This window comes from Protomyctophum bolini (genome assembly GCF_963924005.1).
Source record: "Protomyctophum bolini genome assembly, chromosome: 19".
NCBI lineage: Eukaryota > Metazoa > Chordata > Actinopteri > Myctophiformes > Myctophidae > Protomyctophum > Protomyctophum bolini.
Genome location: NC_137880.1, coordinates 26,819,317 through 26,841,299, shown reverse-complemented (window position 1 = coordinate 26,841,299; position 21,983 = coordinate 26,819,317). Strand labels below are relative to the sequence as shown.

The following is a 21,983-nucleotide window of genomic DNA, read 5'->3' as shown; positions in this document are numbered from 1 at the left end:
ACCTACAGTACTACTTTTTAAATTGTGGCACCTTTACGGTACAGCTTCTACTGTCGTTTACAATGTGTTGTAAGTTAACATGCAATATTTATACCCGATTCTGACACGAATAAGAATTTGCTTAAATGTTGTTTTTTAGCACTACTAATGAGATTGCAGGGCTCTAAGGATGGCAATCAGTTAAAGTCAATTTTGTTCAGGTTGAGGGTAGGAGATACTAGTCCATGACAAAAACAATACAGACTATGAAAAGCATTCTAGGATTTGGTGGCATTTAATGCTGCTAAAATATCAGACAAGAAATATCAGAACAAAATACTGTTTTTGAAGAAATAAGTCACAGTATTTGATGTCAAACAAAAGCCATGTCCAATATGCAATGGTAATGGAAATGTGCATATATTGGTAGGAAATGCAAAAAGAAAATCCTTCTCCAAGTAGCAGAAGGCTACTGCTGTACATCAAATCACATCACTCAAATTATCAATTCACAATTACATTCTCCATAAAATCCTCTTCTTGTGAACCAACAGAGCCCACAATAAACACATTAAACTCTTAACATATTGTTGCTGTCCTGCGGAAACCTTATATGTTTAAAACAATGGCTCCAATGTAGTTATTACTTAGTCACAAGCTCTTGTTAATACGTTTCATTGGTTAAATAAAACCCACAGAGACTTACCGGTACTGTAACCACCTTCACTTTTACGTAATTGTAGGTCTGATATTTTTGCATGACACTGTAGTATGACAAAGTAGGAAAGTAATGTAGGACAGCGACAATATGTAGATTCGGAAAAAAACATTAAAAGGGACACTTCGCAAAAAGATATATGTTAATGACGTTTAGAAGATTTAGAACACTTCCCTGGGGGCCATTATGTGTGTAATATGTGGTTTTAGATATTTTTGATTTAAGTGAGCCCAGTGTCCATGACATCAGACACTGGGCTCAGTGCTAAAATATAAAACCACATATTACACACATAAAGACCCCTCCCCTCCAGGAAAGTGTTCTACATCTTCTAAACGTCATTAACATATATTCTTTTGGCAAAAAGGTTGAAGTGTCCCTTTAATGAGCAACCAATTTTACAAACAATGGATTGACCAAGTATGTAACCTGTTGTTACTTAACCGCTTTAATGTTCATTGGCTCAATGGGTTTCAGTTTAACTGATTATTGCAGGTTGTTGGATACTGGATATCAGTTAACAGGTTTAGGAATCCAAAAAGATTAGCACTGAAATTAAGTGTCTCTCGCCGTGTCCCTGCGAAAACTGAGCGAACATAAGGACCACAGTCCACGAGGACGTGATCATAAATATACAAAAACAGGAACCATTAAGAAAAATGGGTCGAGCCCTTTAAAAACAAATGCAAAGAGGCTTAGCTGGTGTCATGTACTGGTGGGAGCACCAGACTCATCTGCTGCAGTTAAGGTTTGTGTTCTATATCTCCAGCTTGCTGTTGTTATCCACATGGTACTGCATGTGATCTGGTAGATCCTGAAGAATAAAGAACAGGGAAAGGGAAATGTGGAATAATTCAGTATTCATTATCCTATCTAACCCTGATGTCCTGAGGCGCTGTGGCATTCATTTCATGAAGCACAAGACAAACCTATACAACACACCCATGTCTTAGCACCTTAGTCTTGTTTTCATTTTACATAAAGCCTAATGTAATTACATTACATTCACATATTTGGCACAGTCCAATACATTTAAGTGACATCACTCCCACGCTATAACATCCACACATTACAGAACGTAGAGCTCTCGAGGGGAACAGAAGGTATCAAATGACTGTCGTGCATTACCTGTCTTACGGAGTCTGGCGTGGAGAAGAGGGTGTTGCAATCTCTCCAGCGACACTTGACTGACTGCAGCTGAGGGTTGCTGTGGTCTCTGAGCAGGTGCTGCAGCAGGTGTTCAGCAATGCCAAAGATGAAATTGCAGCCATGCCACTGGACAGAGAGTAGAGTTGGAAAACATAAATAAAAGTGAGTTGAGAAGACATTTTAAAAAGAGAAAGGCGAGCACTCATCTTAAGAATAATTCACATGTTATATTTCTTTATTTAAAGCCGCACTATGTAAATTTCCTCTTCTACCTGGATTTGATCCCAGTTTTCGTTTTTTTGTTGGTTAAATCACTGTGTTTTGTTATGGCTTTCCTGCTCTACAGTTAGCTCATAACATTAGCCACTGTTGTCAGCTGCTCCGCTCCGCGTTGTAGTGTGGTCTGGGTGCAGACTTCCGCCAAACAACTCAATGCTTGATGCTCATATCTCAATAACGGGTTGCATGCTGCACTAAAGATGTGTCTTTGTAAGCCACGTCAGCCAGTAAAAATGCTAATGCAATTAAGTGGTAGTTAAAGGTGATATAGGCAAGTTTTCAGCCAAAAATCAACATATTTATCTATCTATATTTGTGGCCTTATTCCCTCTATCTTCCCCTATATTTTGATGCTGAGCTGCTGCCCTGTAGACATACACTCTCCCTTTGTCTCCCTCTATGTGTTTGTATCTGTTTATATCCACTGTTGTTTATGTCGCGGGACGGAAGCGTCGTGTTGGGAGGAGGGTCTGTGTGGGGGGTGACGCGGAGTCTTAGCCAATTGCAGCGCGAGGCTGTGACTGTGTGTTCGACCCAGCAGTATTATAATGAAAACGCAATGTGATTTCATTGCAACTTGCAATGAAATCGCATTGGTGAAACTAAGATATGGGGATAATATTATACTTGCAATTTGCAAGTATAATATTATCCCCATATCTTAGTTTCACCATTGTTCATGTGAAATAGTATGTTTATGATGTAATATGTAAGCCTGTTGAAATTATGAGAATCGCTATGTATAGCGCATGGTTTGGTGGTCCGGCCGGCTTGAAGCTTGCATTCAACCCGTGCTCGCCAACGGTGACAAGCCGTCGCTGATCATCATAGCGATGAATAACCGTGGACAAAGTAGTTCACATGAACGATGCTGTAGTGGCTGGGGCATTTGAGGGGCAATATGTTTTATATGCACGATTACAAATGAAAGATAATTGAATTGAGAGCCAGTGAGTCTGCTCCACTACTTCCTACTTCCTCATTTGCGGGACTCGTCGTGTCAGTCTTGTGATATTGTGATTACGCTACAGTTACCCTTAAAAAAACATGTCAACTCAATGTCATTGTTGTAACTATGATATCGATAGAAATTCATAATTTTTTAATGTCATATTTAGCCATACGAGCGCAATATCCATAGCGTCCCTCCCAGCAGCAACAACAACCCCATAGCCTGAAGTGACCTGGCTCAGCCAATAGAATGACGGGGGGAGGGGGGTGGAGCTAGATTTTAATTTGTTTGGAAACACTCGATCAATTCTGTGTACAAACACTGAAAACTTGCCTATATCACCTTTAAGAATACCACAAAATTACATTTACCGGTACTTTTTTTATAACAAAAAACAAACTAAGATTATTATGCTTACAACTACATCAAATTAGACCAATGTAAGATTGTTATAATTTTAAGTGTTGGTGGAAACACGCTGTGGCAGCTAATGTTAGAGGGTAAGCAGGCAGTGACCATTGCTATGTTCAGAGTGTTGTTATTGGGATATCGGCACATTTTGGAATGCCTCTGAGCCAGTCACAATGCAATGTCAAGAATGATATTATGCAGCCGTATATCCATACCCAGCAGCGGAAGTTCTTCATCAAGTTGAGTCTGACGGCTTGAACACTTCCATCATAGCAACCGGTGTAGATCTGAGTGGGAAACAGATAAGCCACAGCTCAATGACCGAAAATTATGTTGATCAGGGAAATTCAGGAAGGTCTCATCATTCCTTCTAAAATGCTGACTCCAGCACACTAAAACTTTAAGAATCACAGTAAAATTATCAGTGTTCATTCATCATTTTTTAAATGAACACTACGTACCGTGCTCTTGTATATGGTCATACACATCACCATGTCACTGTGACCCCCATACACCTGCAGGCGGTCATGTGACTAACACAGGAAAAAAGAGAACGTTTGGAAAAGGCTGCATATTAGTTTTGAGTTATAATGTTAACTTGACCAATAAGATGTCAACCATTAAGATGAAAATGCCTAAGTGAGGGATCTCTCATATTAGGAGTACAATTCCATGTTAAGAGTCAATACGTACCTGTAGCTCATGCACACGGACAAATTTGTCTAGACTAGCCGTCACCATGACCTTCCCCAAGATGGCGATTGCGGTGACGGCGTGACTATGGCCCTTATAGATGCGTACCAACTCTCCTGTCTGCAGACCGAAAAGAAAAAAATCACACCCGTGACGTGAAGTGAGGGCGCTAATATATTAAAGTCTAACTCATGTTGATTAGGTGATGTAAAACATACCGTGGCAACACAAACATTAAACGCCATTAACAATAAAGAGACAATATGACGTAATGAGTTACATTATGATGTAAATTTGCCCTTCATTGTCAATGGCTTTTACAAAACAAACATTGAACTAAAGACAAACATTAAACCTGTGTATAAATCACACCCGGGTGTGAAGTGGGGGGTGCTCTTATCGTCGTACATCATCCATTCATTGTTAATTGTTTGTGTAAGACAAAAATAGTCGATTTGCTAGCTTAATGTAATGTTAGCTTAATGTCATGTTTTTATGTTCTGTGTGGACCCCAGGAAGACTAGCTGCTCCTAATAAATTCTATAAACATTAGGAATCAGGATAGGGATTTGGGGGCGCATTCAGCGGTGAAAGGTTTTATCACTATGCAGGCTGTCCCTGTGGCAAAGGGAAAGTGAATCTCAGAAGCCATAAGGTGTATCATAGGTTGGTCCCCCTGGGTTCAGAGTCAGACTAGTGGTTGTATGTGACTTAGTTACAGCCAAGGAAGAAATCTAGACAGAATATCCAATTTTATTTATGGTACACTTAGTTTGATCCTTAAACTCATCATCTTTCATCATTTATTTTACTTACATGGACATTATGGGCATGAACAGATGTGTCACTCGAACCGCTGAAGACAAGGTCATTCACCACCTGAAAAGACCAAGAATATTGACAGCTTTATTTCCCCTGCCGTTAAACCCATAGTAACTGAAAATACAGGTGCAATTTGCTCCATAGTTTACAAACATTATAATCGCATGCCTATAAATGTTGAAAGTCAAATAAATTGGAGCAAATTCAAAGTATGCAAGTTGTGTGAAAACAGAGTGAGGTTCGGAACCTTCAAACAGAGTACGGTCTTGGTGTGACCCGTCAGTGTGCGCAGTATCAGGCCACTCTTGGCGTCGCGCACACTAATGGTGCTGTCATACGACCCAGCTAGCAGTATCCTGCGAGCCCCCTCCTGGGCTGTAGACATACAGCTCACACCTCGGGTACCGTGGCATTCAAACACATCCAGCTGTTTCAGGGTCTTCAGAAGCAGATAATTATGAGAGAGAAAAAACAAACAGGGAATAATTATGTACTATAAAGGCATAAGGTCTAAAGTTCAGCATGATGGTGGAGTCAGAGGTTAAGCACATTCAAATTTAGCTTTTTCAAATTAATATTTTTCTCAGCATTTAGTTTTATACCAGATCCCTTAGTCCCATATCACTGCCAACTCCCACAGTTGGTCCTAGCAAGCGCATACAGGGCTGTATTTTGCGTGTCTTAAGTACCAGGTCTTATTTCCTAACTTGAGTAAACTAAAGACCTGGAGGCGTGATCAATGCCATTTGGCTATTCTGAGTGGCCAAAGAGCACCTGGTACTGAAGACACGCGAAATACAGCCCACAGTCTCTTTTGACATGTGCGTTGCCAAGGCCGCTTCTTGTCACCTGGCAGTGAGTTTCACTAGGAGAACAAAACGCATCTGAAGATACATGGCAGTACTCTGGAGGTAACATGGAGGAAGCAGGCTTACCTTTACATCAAAGCTAAACACTGATCCGTCGGCGACCCCCACATACAGAATTTTCCAGGCAATGTGTAAACACAACACTCGATCTGGAAGAGATTTCTGATCCAGGCATTTCTTCGACTAGTGAATGAGAGAGAAAGATACTGTAAGGGCAACCTAGAGGTTTGTGTAGTTTTGACAAACACATTGCATCATATTTACGATATTGAGCCAGCTATTTTTTATTCACCTTTAACTAGTCACAGAATTCATCTTCCCTATTTGCTGCGCGTTTGTGTAGTTCAGTAGTTAGTTGAAGATTGAATGGTGGTCACACCGAAAGTGGAACGATACAAGAGAAATATGCAGATGAGGAAACAACTTTGGTGTGTGTGTGTGTGTGTGTGTGGGGGGGGGGGGGGGGGGGGGGGGGATGGATGCTGCATATGCCACCATCAGCCTCAGGCAACAATAATTTATGACCAAAAATGTGTGGCCATGTGTTGTGTTGTGTTGGCGTTGTACCTTTATACTGTAGCAGCAGACAGTCTTGTCACTAGATCCAGTGTAGAGGCGCACAGGCAGGCTGGGCAGTGATGACACCAGCAAACAATTTACTTTGTTTGTGTGGCCCTCAAACACCATCACACAGTCTTTGGTCTGGAATGATATAAATTATAAAGTGACCCATCATTACACAAACATAATGTAACTTTGTACTGTACTTTGACTAATAGATGGACCGCTGCTCGGTCTTTGACGGTTTTTAAATCCTTATTAAAGACTCATTTTTTCTCTATCGCTTTTAATTCAATTTAATTTAAGTCTGCCCACGAGCTATGTTCCTATGGACTGCCAATTTTACTTTTTGCTCTCTCTTTGAATTTATTGCTTTATTTTATCCCTTTTTCTGTTTGCTTGTGTTTGTATTTTGTAATTATGCTATGCATATGTGAAGCGCTTTGGTTCGACCTTGGTCGATGTAAATGCGCTGTATAAATAAAGTTTGATTTGATTTGATTTGATATACAAATATAAATCATTTGAGATGGCAGCAATTAAATAATCCATCATGAAAAGTGCTTTGACAGCTTGCAAATGTTGTATAAAAGTAAACCACTATTCAAGTAAATTATTATTAGTAGTTAGGTCAGAGCATACCACCAGACTGTAGGCATGCACTGTGTTGTCTCCTGAGCAAGTATAGAGTAACCCGCCGTGGACCTGCATGCCATAGACTGGTCCTGTGTGGTTCTTGAATGTACCCAAGGCAGGCTCTTCTTCCAAAGCCATGTCAGCAGACTCTGAAAAGATGGGAGATGACTTATTCAATTAAAAGGTTATTATGGTACTGTCTTATTTCCCTTTTGGCCGTTCCCTTCAGGGGTTGCCACAACAAATCGTTTGTCTCCATTTCACTTCTCCCACTACATCCATAAATCTCCTCTTTGGTCTTCCTCTAGGCCTCGTGCCTGGCTGTTCAAACCTCAACATCCTTCTACAAATATAAAAAAAAATTAAGACATTTTTTTGCGGCTTACGCCTTTTATTGTTTTTTTTGAAGGGACAGACAATAGGCTGACAGGAAACGGGAGAGAGATGGGGGAAGACATGCAGTAAAGGCTGTGTCGGGCTCGGGAGTCGAACCCGCGGCACACTGCGACTGGATTACCAGTCAGGTGCCCAAACGGTTACACCACCGCCTGGGCCCAAATATACGTTTTGACTATCTTATCGATCGATTAACCGGTTAGTTGATAAGCGGCATTTATTTTTATTTGTATCTGAGAATCTTAATTTCCCTCAATGTCTAACATGGAAATCTACTGTACATTTTGCGGATATACAGAAAGAATACAAAAGCATATTATATTCCTTAATCAAATATTTGACCATTTGCGATACAGGCCAGGGCATGGCAATGGCATCTTTGTATGAGGAATAAAATGAAATGAAAAGTGCACTGTCTTGTCTGTCACATCATATGCAAAAGCAGAGACGTTTCTGTGGCTACCAAGTTGGGGGGGACTTTAACAGGCGTGTGTGTGTTCCTTGGCCACTCGCACGCAGACAGCATTACATTCACAGAAAACCGCCCAATGATGGAACCGCTGATTTTTCTATTATTGGTTAACTGTTAAGTTTAATTGAAGAATTTCTTAACAGCTATTAACAATTAGCATCCCTGCTCACTATCCCTCCTCTGTAATTTCCCTCCTCTGTCCAAACCACCTCAGTCTGGCCTCTCTGGCTTTATATCTCCTTATTAATTCCAGAGAGAACCTCAACATTTTAGTCTCGGCTACCTCCATGTCTGCTTCCTGTATTGAATTAATAAATTAGCATTTTGCCAAAGACATCACACTGTTCAATCACCTAGCGTGTGCTATAGCCAACAACATTCATCAAACTCTCAATGAGCACTTCTCATAAAGTTCTCAATACCACCATTTGGACGGAGATGGACTTTAACCTTGCTTTAGTGGTAGTTTGGTCCATTCAGTCACTGCAGCATTAAACAAACTGCCTCCCTGACATGTTGCTTTGTGCTACAAAGTATGAATTTTATTTACCAGTATTTATTTTCTGATTCTACAGATATGTATTTACCTGAATGTTAGTGTTCTAAGTGTTGTATGCTGTTTTTATTTATTTATGTATTTCGATGTTGAACAGGCTGTGAAAACAAATCCCTCTATGACACATTGACAATAAAGTCAGGAAATTTGATAACTCACCAGGATTATTCACAGAGACTGATGGAACTTCAATTTTTCTGAGGGAACAACAGAAATGTCTTGTTAATAATTAATATAAGATTATCTGAACTTGGGCCCGTTACTATTGAGGAAATTATACAACACATTAGGGCTAGGCAATTAACCAAAAAAATATCAAAACCCGAAGTAGAACCAATAACAGTCTTAATCTTTCCTGTATGTTAATCGAATAATCAAGAAGCAGCCAGGGTTTTGTTTTAGATTATGTTTTCTATTTATTATACTGTATATCAACACGAAAACATTCAAATAAATGTTATATTCGACTAAATCAATTAGTCTGATTAACAACTTATTCCTAATGGTGGTGATAATAGCCTATCTACTTTGTACAAGTTAATAACACACCACATCATGATGCATTTTGAGCTTGCACATCTGCCATTTTAGTTATTTAAAATAAAACGTTCCTTAAATCGTAATACCCGTGATATTGATTTGAAGTCATTAATGCCCAGCCCTACAACACATGCACCTCTGGATGGAACTGACCTGACCAAGTCCTTAAACTCGTTCTTAATCTTCAGCGTCTGACCAGCAGCAGTACTGAGCTGCACTGAAGCAGCACTCTGAGGAGCCACTGAAGCAGCACTCTGAGGAGCCACTGAGGGTTTAGAGACCTCGTCATCAGAGTCCTCGATGTCAATGACGTCGGAGCTCAGGAAGGGATCTAAAGAGCCGTCGCTATCGTTCTCTCCTCTCGTGTGTTGAGCAGAAACAGGCTCATCTTGGGTTCTCCCCGTGATGGACTCTGTCCGTTGTGCTACAGCTGGTGGGGCCGCAGGCGTGTGCGACGGCGGGAGTAGTAAGCTGGGGAGGAGAACAGGAACGGGACTGCTAGCCATTTGAGGAGATGCACGGTTACAATGTGGACGGGCCGGTTCGTCTGCCCACGGTTCACATCTTTCCATTTTTAACACCCTTGGAAGAGTCTCAGAGGTAAGGGTGATGGAAGACGGTGAGGCTCTGCTAGGTGGTGTGTGTAAGGCCGAGGTCGTAGTGGGGTTGGATAAACAAGGAGGGGGCGTTGGAGACATAGTGGCAGCTCTCGCCAGAGTTGAGCCATTGTTCTCTCCCACATCAGTGTACCCATCTGAACAAGACATGGAGAGATAAATGGGGTTAACCGTTTCTTGCCCATTAAATGCCGGTACAACCTGAGGGCAACGGAAATGGGCAACACGATAATTGACAATAGCCCTATGAAAGTCACATTCAAATCATGTCATACTACAAGTGACTTAAGGTTCAGATGTGCTAAAATAAGTGCGAAACTGGTCCCAAAAAATAACAGGCAGCAATTCCAACGCCGATATGTATTGCATTGACTGGATATAGTTTGAAAAATATGAATGTGTGAATAAACTCGCACAAATAAACCAGCCATATGGTGTGCAAAGGTCTCCACAGCAAGAAACTATATCTAAATTGTTCAGTCATCGTTATAGTTGTGGCGTGAACACTGCCATCCACTTTATTTATGATTTTAAAAACAATATCTTTAAAGTTATAGTGATTGGAGTGGAGGGCCTATTACTCTTATTAAAAATATGTATAAAATGCTTTCTCAATGTAAACTCCTACCTTGCATCCCTTGCAGGATCTCAATTCGCTGGGTCCTCAGAGTGTTGACCTCATTGGTACACTAAAAACAGGTGTGTATGTGTGTGTGTGTGTGTGTGTGTGGTGGGGGGGGGGGGGAGAGAGTTAATCAATGTTTCTGAGGTAAAGTGAACTTAACACATCCAGTAATAGCACAAATTAATTTATATTCTAGTTAGTAGCTTGTTGTCCATTGATGGTGTGGGCTACCTGTTGTTTGAGCAGCAGTAGTCTTTGGACCTCTGTGTACGCAGCCTGCAAGGCGTTGCGGGCATGAATCAGTGAATTGTCAATTTCCTGCAGTGACTGGCACAGCTTATCCTCCTTAAGAGACACCATCAAGAGCTGGTCCACTTTGGACTGGTCTACATTGACACAAAAAGGTTGAAATAAATCTATTGTCAATTATTTTCCCACTCCTTTGTATACGCACATTTGGATGGACTTTATTTGCAACTTGAGGCAATCATTATATTTATATTGAGTCAATAAATACATAAAATATCTTATTTACCCTCGTTTGATGTTGCTCTTCTCTTTTTTCCACTTTGTTCCATAGTAGCAAAGCCCATATTATCACCATCCTGATGGAAAACAACACAAAGTTATGACAATACACCTGTTGAAGTACCAACATTCACAGCCATGCACAAACCCCTTGACGGGCATCAGCTCACAAGGAAACAATACCCAGCGTTTGATGGCTGTTGGTGTCCCTGTGCAACTGAAAAGGCTTTCAGACAGTTAGCTAAATTAATCAGTTTTCTGGCTAAGTGGCTTAGTACAGTATAACTTATACCAGTGGTTCCCAAACTATTTCATGTCAAGGACTCCCAAATTGACACTAATTAGCCTGCAGACCCCCAATTGAAAATATATGCTAAGGACCCCCATAAGAAAAGCTGTTTACTGCTCTAGCAGTGATTGTCAACCAGTTTCATTTCAAGGGCCCCCGGTTTGACCTGAATTAGGCTACGGGCCCCCATTAAATGGCATTTCTATCTCTGGGACCCCAATTCATATTGTAAAATCAATGTTAATTTAACTTAATTGGTTACAAACTATCATTTAGCTGGGGAACCCCTGGAACTCCCTCAAGGACCCCACTTTGGGAAGCCATGACTTATACAACCTGAGAATTTGTATCTCACATTAACAAATGGCACTAGAGAGAAACAACATGATCAGTGTGGATTGTTCCCTTCCTTGACATTATCTTTCTATGTTCCAAATGTTGCTATTTTTGTGATGTGCAATTTGCAAGCTGTGTTATACTGGGGGTGGGGGAGGGCAGTTCAACATGAACTGAATATACAGTATGACATCTGGTCACTGGGTGACAATGTGGGAGGTAAATGTGGGATGTATAAATGACAAGCTAGCAAAGTTGTTGAAAGCTAAAATCGGGTGTGTAGGATTGCAGGGGTGATCTGATACCAAACGGGTGTGTAGACAGTCATTATTCCAACTCGCCCCATTACTAACCCTGTCCCTAACTCTAACTGCATGCGAAGCCACGTTGTTGGACTAATGCGCCGTCATAATTACGAACGGATCCCGTGCGTCTCACATTCAAACCCACTATGGGCTATGTTTCAGTATATGTTGGATGGTGAGCATCCGTGTATGTACATTCCTCATTACAACTAATATCTTTTACTTGAGTGGTTCTCAACCTGTGGTACGTGTACCCACCAGTGGTAAAGCCGGTAAAGTGTGTGTGTGTGTGTGAGAAATAGGCTAGTACAGTAGTACAGTTGTTTTCACTTAATGTGTTTGAATAAGTTACAGTACTACAGTCTCTTGCTGGCTGTGGCATTGTGTGACAACTTCAGAACAGGCGTGCCGAACAGGAAGGGACGAGACCGGGAAAAAGACGACGAACGGGAGGCCTACGGGCCAACCGGGTCCACCGACAGCCAGTGATCGCCACCCCTGTGCCTGATGACGTGTTTAACCCACGGCCTCCCGTTCCGGTAAAACGGGCGCCCCTGTTCCGTTTTTCTCACTTGTACTGTAGTGTAACATATACACAACTGACTATGAAAAAGACTGAAGAAGGCATGTTTCCGGCATGTGCACTGTGCATAGGTGAATTGGATGGGATAGGTCTACTCTACTGTATTTTAACGCAGTCATCATGGTGGTACTTGGAGAGCCAAATATTTTCTGAGGCGTTACAGAGTAAAAAGGTTGAGGTTGACTGATGACATCTACATCTCCTTACCGTCTTCCGTTTCATTATATTCTCAGCATTGAGGTTTCTTCCCGATGGCACATTGTCATCTGGTTCCACTTTTATACGGTCCTTTGTCATCATGGCTTGGATGCTCCTGCCACCCCCCAGAGCAGCATTCGGCTCCTCCAAAGGCTCTTGCATTAAAGGGTGTGACGGTCTCTCTATGATGGAATCATTAACCGCTGTGTTTTGAGGTGAGGAGGGTAGGGCACAGGGCGCAGGTGGAGGATCGCTAGGCAAAACAGAATCCCAGTGGAAGCCCTCTGATAGGGCAATGTCCTGGTCCTGCCTTACATCTCCTTGGTCAGAGTGGGGTTTCATCATCTCAATCCCAAACCTGTACAACAAATGCATGAAAACAATTTCAGTTGATTTTATAGAAAAGGTGTTTCTCAAACTGTAAATAAAAATTGTAAATTTAGCAACACACAGTTGCACAGTGCAGAGACCCGCACACCGTCTGTACTTGCAATACGAACTTTATGTACAGTGTGGCAAACCAGGGGAAACAGCCAGGCCTATTCCCCACAGAATGAGGCTGGGGGAGGTGATAGAGGGAGTCTATCACCCGGTACAGGTATTGCAGCCAATGGGAGCCTGGACATGGACGCACCTGCAGCCAGTCAGGCCATCACCAGAAGCTGTTAAAGAGCCGACGCCCAAGCGGTCTGGGGAGTGAGTCTGAACTGCTGCTGGAGGAATCTCTCTGTGCATGAGGCTGGTATGAGGGAGATCTCTCAAGCCGACGGAACTCCTCAAGGGAGAGCCTACAGCACCCTCCCCCAACTAAAAGTCCCTGCTCTCTCTCTGCTCTGCCCACAGGACTGCAAGTAACTATGGAAGCCTAAGCCCCCCCAGAAGAGGAACCTTTATTTTGATGTGTTGCCCCGTTTGCCCCTTTCCCTAAGACTTTAAATAAAAGATGATTTAAGTTTATGCTGCCTCTGACTCCGAGCCTCTTGTTTTATTGTGAATCTGTACCTGTTCTCCCCTGGGTTGCCACAACAGGCAACGTTTCGGTCAAAGACCTTCTTCAGGCATCTCAAGGAAGGTCAGGACCCCTGCCTATATGCACCCGCCTCAGAGCATACAGGTGTGCATAACACTTTGTCGCCTACATTTAGCAACACAAAAGCCTAGGATGCTCCAAGATTCATGGTAATCTGACAAGATATTGAGATATCTTGTTTGGAACCTAAGTTTTCGACAGATGGATGATCAGACAGACATGATAGAGCAGTGGTTCTTAAACGTTTTCATGGTAAATGGTAAATGGTAAATGGTGCATTTATATAGCGCCTTTATCCAAGGCGCTTTACATAGATTGTGCATTACATTCACCCATTCACACACCGATGGCAGCGGAAACCATGCAAGGCACCAACTAGCACATCGGGAGCAATTAGGGGTTCAGTGTCTTGCTCAAGGACACTTCGACAGTAACTCTGGGGGAGCCCGGGTTCGAACTGGCAACCTTGCGGTTCCCATCCAGGCACTCTACCCCTGAGCCACCGCCGCCCAAGGACCGCCGCCCAAGGACCCCCAAATTGACACTCATTAGCAAGCGGACCCCCCATTAGAAAATATATGCCAAGGACCCCCATAAGAGAAGATCTTTATGGCTCTATTTTCATTTCAAGGACCCCCACCCCCAGCTTGACCTAAATTAGGCTACATTACATTATTAGTACAGTCACCCATCTCTATCTCTGGGACCCCAATTTATTATTGTAAAATCAATGTTAATTAAATTAAATTAATTTAACTCCGAGTGTACAAATGGAACCAAATGAAGCCGTTAGGATCCATTTGGTTCCCAGCTATCATTTAGCTGGGGACCCCCTGGAACTCTCTCAAGGACACCTAGGGGTCCCCAGACCCCACTTTGGGAACCACTGTGATAGAGTGCCGCTAATAGCGGAGAAGAACAATTGCTAACTTGGTCTTGCTGACTCCCCCACCTGGGCATGCCTTTGATCTTCTCTTTTTTCTTCCTGCTGACCTCCTGGTACATCTCATTCCAGTCGACCTTCCCCGATGAGCCGAGCAACTTCTGAACGGTTGGTCTGAGTCGCCCCTCTTTCTCAGGCTCCGTCTTAACCGATTCGCTGACATGTCGGATTCTGCGAGCGGCATCTAGGTTGGGCTCAGCAGATGTCGACTGTCGAGTGAGAGAAGCTGCCAGGGTGTCAAGTATGGGCACCGAAGGCCCTCTAGATGATCCTCTTTCCCAGTTGCTTGACGGTTCGTCTGAGTCACACCTACTCTCTGAGGTCACCTCTGACTGTTGTGACTGTGTTGTCTTCTTTAACTTAACAGCGCTAACATTGGAGATGCGCATTCCAATACGGGGCACAGGAATAATAGTAGTGTCAACCTGCGGGCACTGTAGAGATTGGGGTTTTGTTAATTTGTTATGAGCCATTTTGATGAATGTGGTGAAAGATGGAGTGGTTTGCTCTGTGTCAGGTTTCTCCAAGCCAGTTTGTTGTGCAGTGCTTTTCACTTCCTCCTTGATACCAGCCTCTTGGCTCTGCTTCTGATTACGGGCTGCACGCTCTGCCCTGCATGGTTCCCTCACACCTAGTTCTCTTCTGACTTGCCTAAGTATTGAACTGACATCAACATCCCGTAATTGACCATTGTCAGTTGGTCCGTCTAGACATGTGGATGTAGTGGCAGAGAGATTCTGAACTCGTTCTTGCCCTGGTTGTGAAGATCTGTTAATGCTCTCTTCTTTCTGTTCAAATACTTTAACCTTCTGCCCTAAGATTATCCCTCCAGTATGTGATAGCTGGTCTGCAGTTAAGTCACAGTAACTATCATCATACCCTACTGATTGTTGTGGCATTCCTTGACAGTTCTTGGGTTTTGTATCAATTCTGTTTCCTCCAGTACTCCGACTGTTGCTTTGGTCATAATTTCTGTTGATGATATCAATTTCTGACATAGTTGAAACTGATTCCTTGATTGACTGATGCCTTTTGTTTTCTCCTGAATTTCCTGCTTTAGCCTCTTTCTTCTTTTGCTTTCCCTTTGCTTTCTTCCTGTGATAAATTGAAAAGAAGAACAGTTACAGAAATATAGCACACACACACACACACACACACACACACACACACACACACACACACACACACACACACACACACACACACACACACACACACACACACACACACACACACACACACACACACACACACACACACACAGTTTGTGAATATGTAAATTCCTTAGTGATCCCCAACCTAATACAATCCACCTCAGAGCACTGTTACCAAGAAGTTATTCAATCTTGATCTTATTCACTGTTTTCTTCCAGATTAATCATGCAAAATGCTTACCCAATAATGCTTAGACTTCGTTCTCTGTCAAGAAGTAATTTGTATTAGTACAACATGATTGCCTCAGCTACATTACATCCTTTGCAATGTTGTGTACATTGCATTGTCATTGCTGAAACATTATTCAGCCCTGCTAATACAGGCATCGTAAATGTTCAATAAATAAAACACACACACACACACTGGGTGTGTGATGCAATTTGTTTGAGCAACGTAATTCAATATTAAGTCAATTAAAAATGCATGTTGTCTATGCCGAAGCAATGCAAATACTCTAACGTAGAAATGTTTTCAACCTCTGCAATTCTTGCCCAAGAAAACAGAGACATCAAAGGTGGAGAAGTAATTTGTTGCTGTGAGTGGATTTCCTGAGCTATTGTACATACAGTTAATAGAATTGTGAATGGACAAGAGTATTGTCCGTCTCTGTTAAGCGCACATTGTGTTTGCTTGTTTTTCCATGCCTAACAGAAACACTGCAAACATACTGTACACGTCACTGATTCTGCTGCGACCAGATTCACAATCCTAGCTGAGAAGAGCTGTTCTTGACCATTTTTTCCACACATCCGGTGAATGCACCTTTATGCTTGAATAAAGCAAAGGTACTAGTGTATGTAAAAATCTTACTGTTCCTTCTTCGTTTCCTGGTTTCTAGCCCTGACTCTGCTAAAGGCTGCATCACTCAGAGTCTCTTTTGCAGTAAGAGCCTTTACATGATCTTTTTTCTTCAGCAGCAGAGCCAAGTTCTTCCTGTGTTGAGCGGTGGAGATGTGCAGGGCATACGTTTCAAGATACATGGAGGGTGCGTTACATGCCTGGCAATGATGGCATGGTTCCCTGGATATAAACAATAAAAATAAGCACATTTGTTAGTGGTGAGTGAACAACCAACATCTTATGCTCTCATCTCAGCTCTCGTCTTATGACGGTGCATATAATACAATAATAGGTCACACACACACACACACACACACACACACACACACACACACACACACACACACACACACACACACAGAGAGAGAGAGAAGGTGTGGTTAACTAGAAAATAGTAGCCCATTATCAGTCGATAATATTCTGATGTCATACAAAAAATGCCTAATAACAGTATTAAAAAAAAAAAAGTATTGCTATAAGGTCAGACTCAAAAATTAGAGCACAGGAAAATACATAATAATTAAGCACAGGAAAATACATAATATCCTAAGCCTCTCTACACTCAACTAACATTCTATTTTCAAGTGTTCTACTTGTGTGCTTGCAGTAATTTAGACTACAGTAAATAAAATAAATTTTAGGATTTAAGTGTTCAAAAATAACACACATCCTCCATCTTAAACTTAGTTTATTAAAGTTTGTGTGGCATTGAAAGTGAGTTGCAAGCCCTTTCTTTTACTTTAATTTGTGTCCATGGTAGAGAGTTGGGTCACTGTGGGCTAATGGAATGGCAACTGAAGTAGCTTCAGAGGAAAACGAAATGTACAGTGATTAGAGACTGACCAAGGAATAAATGTACAGTGATTAGAGACTGACCAAGGAATAAATGTACAGTGATTAGAGACTGACCATGGAATAAATGTACAGTGATTAGAGACTGACCAAGGAATAAATGTACAGTGATTAGACTGACCAAGGAATAAATGTACAGTGATTAGAGACTGACCATGGAATAAATGTACAGTGATTAGAGACTGACCAAGGAATAAATGTACAGTGATTAGAGACTGACCATGGAATAAATGTACAGTGATTAGAGACTGACCATGGAATAAATGTACAGTGATTAGAGACTGACCAGGGAATAAAGCAAGACTAATCCAGTGCATGACCCCACCAAAATAATCATATTTGACCCCCCCCCCCACACACACACACACACACACACACACCATGAAAAGCAATGTAGGCATTTACATTTACTTTGACTCTGTTCCACAGATAAATATTGTGAGAATAGCCCACAGCTCCTTGCAGTGTGAGTCGTTGTGAGCTTGTAGATCGGATATTTTATTTTTCCACAATATTTGTGAAATATTACGTACCATTTAACAATTTGGTTATCACCCTGTATATACTGACAGTCTTATACTGTATGTTGGTTTGTTTATTGTTGAGTTGGTTTTGTGGACAATGTCGTTTTATGCCATGAAGATCAGGCGGGAACGGAGTGATCTATGGCTGTGTATTTGGAATACATGAAATGTACAGTATGTAATATCACAGCCATTCAATACTGGGGCACGCTATACTAAGTGCTCTCTTTTTTCCCCCACAACACCAAATCTCTTTGAAAACAGCCGAACTACAACGCACAGTGAGCTTGTAGATCTGCTGTTTTCGACAAGCTTGCCACAGAAAGAATAGGGATGCTGTGATTCAAATGGTTATGGTAGGTGACAGAATTGGGGACACAGGGCGTGTCAGTAACTTAACAGTAACACAATACTGTAGCTCACCTGGGCAACGCAATGGCCAGTTGTTTGTGATGTTTCATGCTGTGCATATGCCAATGTGAATCCTGCAGAAAACACGTTTTGTCGAGGTTAGCAAGCAATGAATCAATCAATCATAATACAGTGACTGCATGTATTAGTGACTTTTACTTTCTCATGTATGGATGGATTTGGAACAAGCTTGATAATCACTTACCCCAGTTAAATAACTATATCGGCATACCATACAGTAGGTTCTTGTTCTTTTCCCTGGGGCTTTTCTTTCAGCATTGCAGGTGGCGGTTACCACCACTTTAACTACGGTTGCAGCCATTTCTGAAACAAGAGCAAATATAGCAACAATCAATAACTTAATTTACCGCTAATCCCCGTTTTGTTCACACCAAATGTGCTATGTAACGTTTTTACACATCCTGAAAGGCTCGGCAGATGTCATGTATTGACATGTGTCAGTGGAACACGAGTTCATCCGAGAGTTTCAACAATAACACTGAATGTGCAACAGTCTTTAAACGTAGGGTCGCACAGACTCGATTGGGCAACACGGATGCCATTAGCTAGAAATACGGGGAATTGAATAGGGTGTATAACGTAAATCCAAAAGTTACCTTGCGATTTTCACATGGCACCAAGAGAAACTAACAGGCCGTCGCCATTTGTCTTGCGTAGTTTGGGTCCCACCTCCTTATCCGTAGCAGCCATAGAGTATTAGCAGCCAATTGGAAAGCCTGGTTCAGCCGGAAGCTGGTGAGGGGCAGTTTTCACAGATCTACAAGTAATCACAATAATAACCATAGATACCGGTATATGTCTATCCGCCGATCACGTGTTGTAGAGCTCTACAACGCGCGCACCAGAGACTATCAACACGCACGCGCACCAACGTGACTGGGTCTGCTGCGGAAGTGGAACTAGAATAGAACGAATAGAAATGTACGACTTGTTTACAGCGGTTCAAATAATCTAATCTCTCTCTATTATTGTCCACCAGCCCAGGGTTAGGTTGAACTGCTGATGCGTGCATCGTTTGATCACTGAAAAGAATCAACATGTGCACCGGCTGTGTACAAAAGGAATATCCAAACAGAGTAAGTATGACGTACTTTCTTTATTTTGACAGTAGAATTCTTATAGTAGTACTGTACAGCCCATTGGAACTCTTTTGGTTCCGAAAGGGGTAGTAGCTATAGTACTAGTATGCTCATGTGTTCAACATTTCAACAACTTACCTAGCCCCTCTCGGAACCCTCCGAAAGATTTTATGATTGGACCTAGCTTGCATAAAAGTGTCAGAAACTTTACTACATTTGGGTTCTGCTTGTGGGGCTACAACTTACCCAAAAGTAATCCTATAAACCAATGTTTTAGATGAATTGAGTATAAAGTTCGGGACACCAATGAAAACAAGCCAAAATACTTTTCTGGTTCCATTCTTTTAGCAGACCTTGTATTGTACTTGTAATTGTAGCCTGTCCTTGCAAACTGTTAATAAAAGTATTCAATAAATCACAAATACTGTAACATGATTCACATTGACATGACAACAATGTCAACGGTCTGACAATGGAGTGCCACATTTGTGACCTGAATCTCAAATCATTGACTCCTTTAGGGGAACATCTGTTTGGAAAATGGAGCCTACCTAATGAATTACCTGGGCTGTGCCAACTGTCACCAAAGGGACTTCATGCTGATCAGTAATAAGTCTACAGAGGATGAGGATGGAGAGGAGATTGTGACATATGACCGTAAATCTGAATTATTTTGTCTTTACGTTCAACTTGTTATACCTTATCCACAAGTTTCCACTCAGTTCCCACTGTCTCCCCAGTGGTCCCAGATATGATTCCAGGCCTATGACTGGTTGAAGTTTCCTTGAGCAAGACACCTACTAACTGCTTTCCACCCAGGTTTCCATTGAAAAAATCTTCACATTGCACATATCAAGCTAATTCTGTCATTTTTACCTTGCAGATGTGTGTAAAAACTGTGACCATGTCATTGCCAGGCATGAGTACACATTTTCTGTTGTCGATGAATACCAGGTGAGGAAACATCTAAGCCGGGGGATGCTTCTTTTGATGTGCCATAATTGAATGGAATATACTCAGATAATGCCTAACTAGAACTACTAATATTATGATTATGTTGGTCACATTTGGTGCAATGCACATTATGTTTCACCCTGCTTTCTGCTATATTGGTTGGATTATCTCATGTATGTTATTGTATTGTTTACATTGTCCAGGAGTACACAATGCTGTGCATGCTGTGTGGAAAGGCAGAGGACTCCATCAGCGTGTTGCCAGATGACCCCAGGCAGTCCGCCCCTCTCTTTTAGAACTACTGATATGTCTAGGGACATCTACATATAATGAATGGAATAAAACTAGATGGAAACAGTGCAATATTATAATAATAATAATAATAATAATAGCATGGCAGGACCAGTGCAAAGATTTGAGGTCCTTCATATGGGATGGTATCAGGATGGGTTTTCAAAGCATGGGGCGTAGGTTTGTTAGTGGCCATTCTTGCTGTTGTTCGAGTCCATACATTGAATTTAGATTTACCCAGACCAGTAGGCAGAGATACCCCATCGTCTGCCTGCATGACAACAGCGTGCCCGTCAAATACACACATTAGGATACAGGTAAAATATATAGTCAACAACGCATTATAATTTGTGACATTAATACATCAGGAAAAAATACATCTAATCTGAATATTTTGAGTCTAACGATTAATATAATAATTAATCGGTCAACCAAAAAGTTTATCAGTAGTAATAAAATAATTGGTTACATCTGGTTAAACATATTAAGCAACCTCAAGCTGTATTCATTTTGTATATTATTTCCTTATTTTATCTACATTTATCACAGATTCAGTGCATATAGATGAAAAAGAATCTGCAGCTCTAATATTGTTAAACAATATATTTGTTTTCTGTCATTTCTTTCCCCCAGTTTCCTGACCTGTGTCAGAATCCCATAGTTGTTTACACATTAATGTTCTTCACAGAGCTGGCAAAGTGTTCAGACTGAGCATATCACCCCATGCCACTGGTTGTTACAATATATTGTCAATAATATATAATAGACAATTATACATGTTAACAGAGATCGACTAGAATACTAGATGACACGTAGAGACAGTTGAACAATTAGGTCATGATGCTACCATGAAGGTAGAGAACTATGTTGCTATCATATACTTACATACTTTATATTTGTTTTTAAGATTATGACAGTATTGTTCACTGGGTAAATAAATGCTTTTGGAGTGGTTTAAGGATATCGTCACTGTTGGGCAGAAACCATTTTAACTTTTATTTTAATAAATCAGTGCTATTGAACACTTTTTTTTATGTATGTGTGGGTTTTTACAAATATTGAACCAATGAAATGTGCTTCTGACTAAATCTAACTCCATTGGATACTCAAAACTGTCAGTCTAACCACCTAACAATTTTGGAGATGTTTTTCCATCAGAATAACGACAGATGGAAACAGTCTCCAATCCAATCCAATTACATTTTTCCCAATCCGATATTTATATTTTTATAGAACACTTATGCCATATCACAATAGGACAATATCCAGTCTAATATATGGATACAAGGTCATGTTTTTTTTGCTCCCG

At 41.4% G+C, this 21,983-nt stretch overlaps 2 protein-coding genes across 3 annotated transcripts; one reads left to right on the top strand and one right to left on the bottom strand.

Moving 5' to 3' along the window:
- Window positions 1–255: 255 nt before the first annotated feature.
- LOC308333870 (zinc finger protein 106-like) lies at window positions 256–19,012 on the bottom strand. 2 transcript variants are annotated; one of them, XR_013965829.1, is made up of 22 exons: window positions 18,947–19,012; window positions 18,535–18,653; window positions 18,342–18,403; window positions 16,513–16,722; window positions 14,497–15,582; window positions 12,524–12,872; window positions 10,811–10,880; window positions 10,507–10,661; window positions 10,279–10,339; window positions 9,187–9,787; window positions 8,653–8,690; window positions 7,076–7,218; window positions 6,440–6,574; window positions 5,939–6,055; window positions 5,251–5,442; window positions 4,998–5,060; window positions 4,182–4,301; window positions 3,950–4,021; window positions 3,704–3,775; window positions 1,826–1,972; window positions 1,104–1,511; window positions 256–1,028 (listed from the first exon to the last, which is right to left on the bottom strand). XR_013965829.1 is itself a non-coding variant. In XM_080790380.1 (21 exons), the coding sequence occupies exons 2-21, from the start codon at window positions 18,649–18,651 to the stop codon at window positions 1,455–1,457; spliced, it is 3,867 nt and encodes a 1,288-aa protein (XP_080646506.1). In that variant the 5' UTR covers window positions 18,652–18,653; window positions 18,947–19,012; the 3' UTR covers window positions 256–1,454. The 2 variants fall into 2 exon arrangements, 1 of the variants encoding a protein (XP_080646506.1); XM_080790380.1 differs by having other exon boundaries at window positions 256–1,511.
- A 220-nt stretch (window positions 19,013–19,232) lies between these two features.
- churc1 (churchill domain containing 1) lies at window positions 19,233–21,701 on the top strand. Its single transcript, XM_080790385.1, has 4 exons — window positions 19,233–19,426; window positions 19,951–20,086; window positions 20,313–20,383; window positions 20,587–21,701. The coding sequence occupies exons 1-4, from the start codon at window positions 19,388–19,390 to the stop codon at window positions 20,677–20,679; spliced, it is 339 nt and encodes a 112-aa protein (XP_080646511.1). The 5' UTR covers window positions 19,233–19,387; the 3' UTR covers window positions 20,680–21,701.
- Window positions 21,702–21,983: the final 282 nt, after the last annotated feature.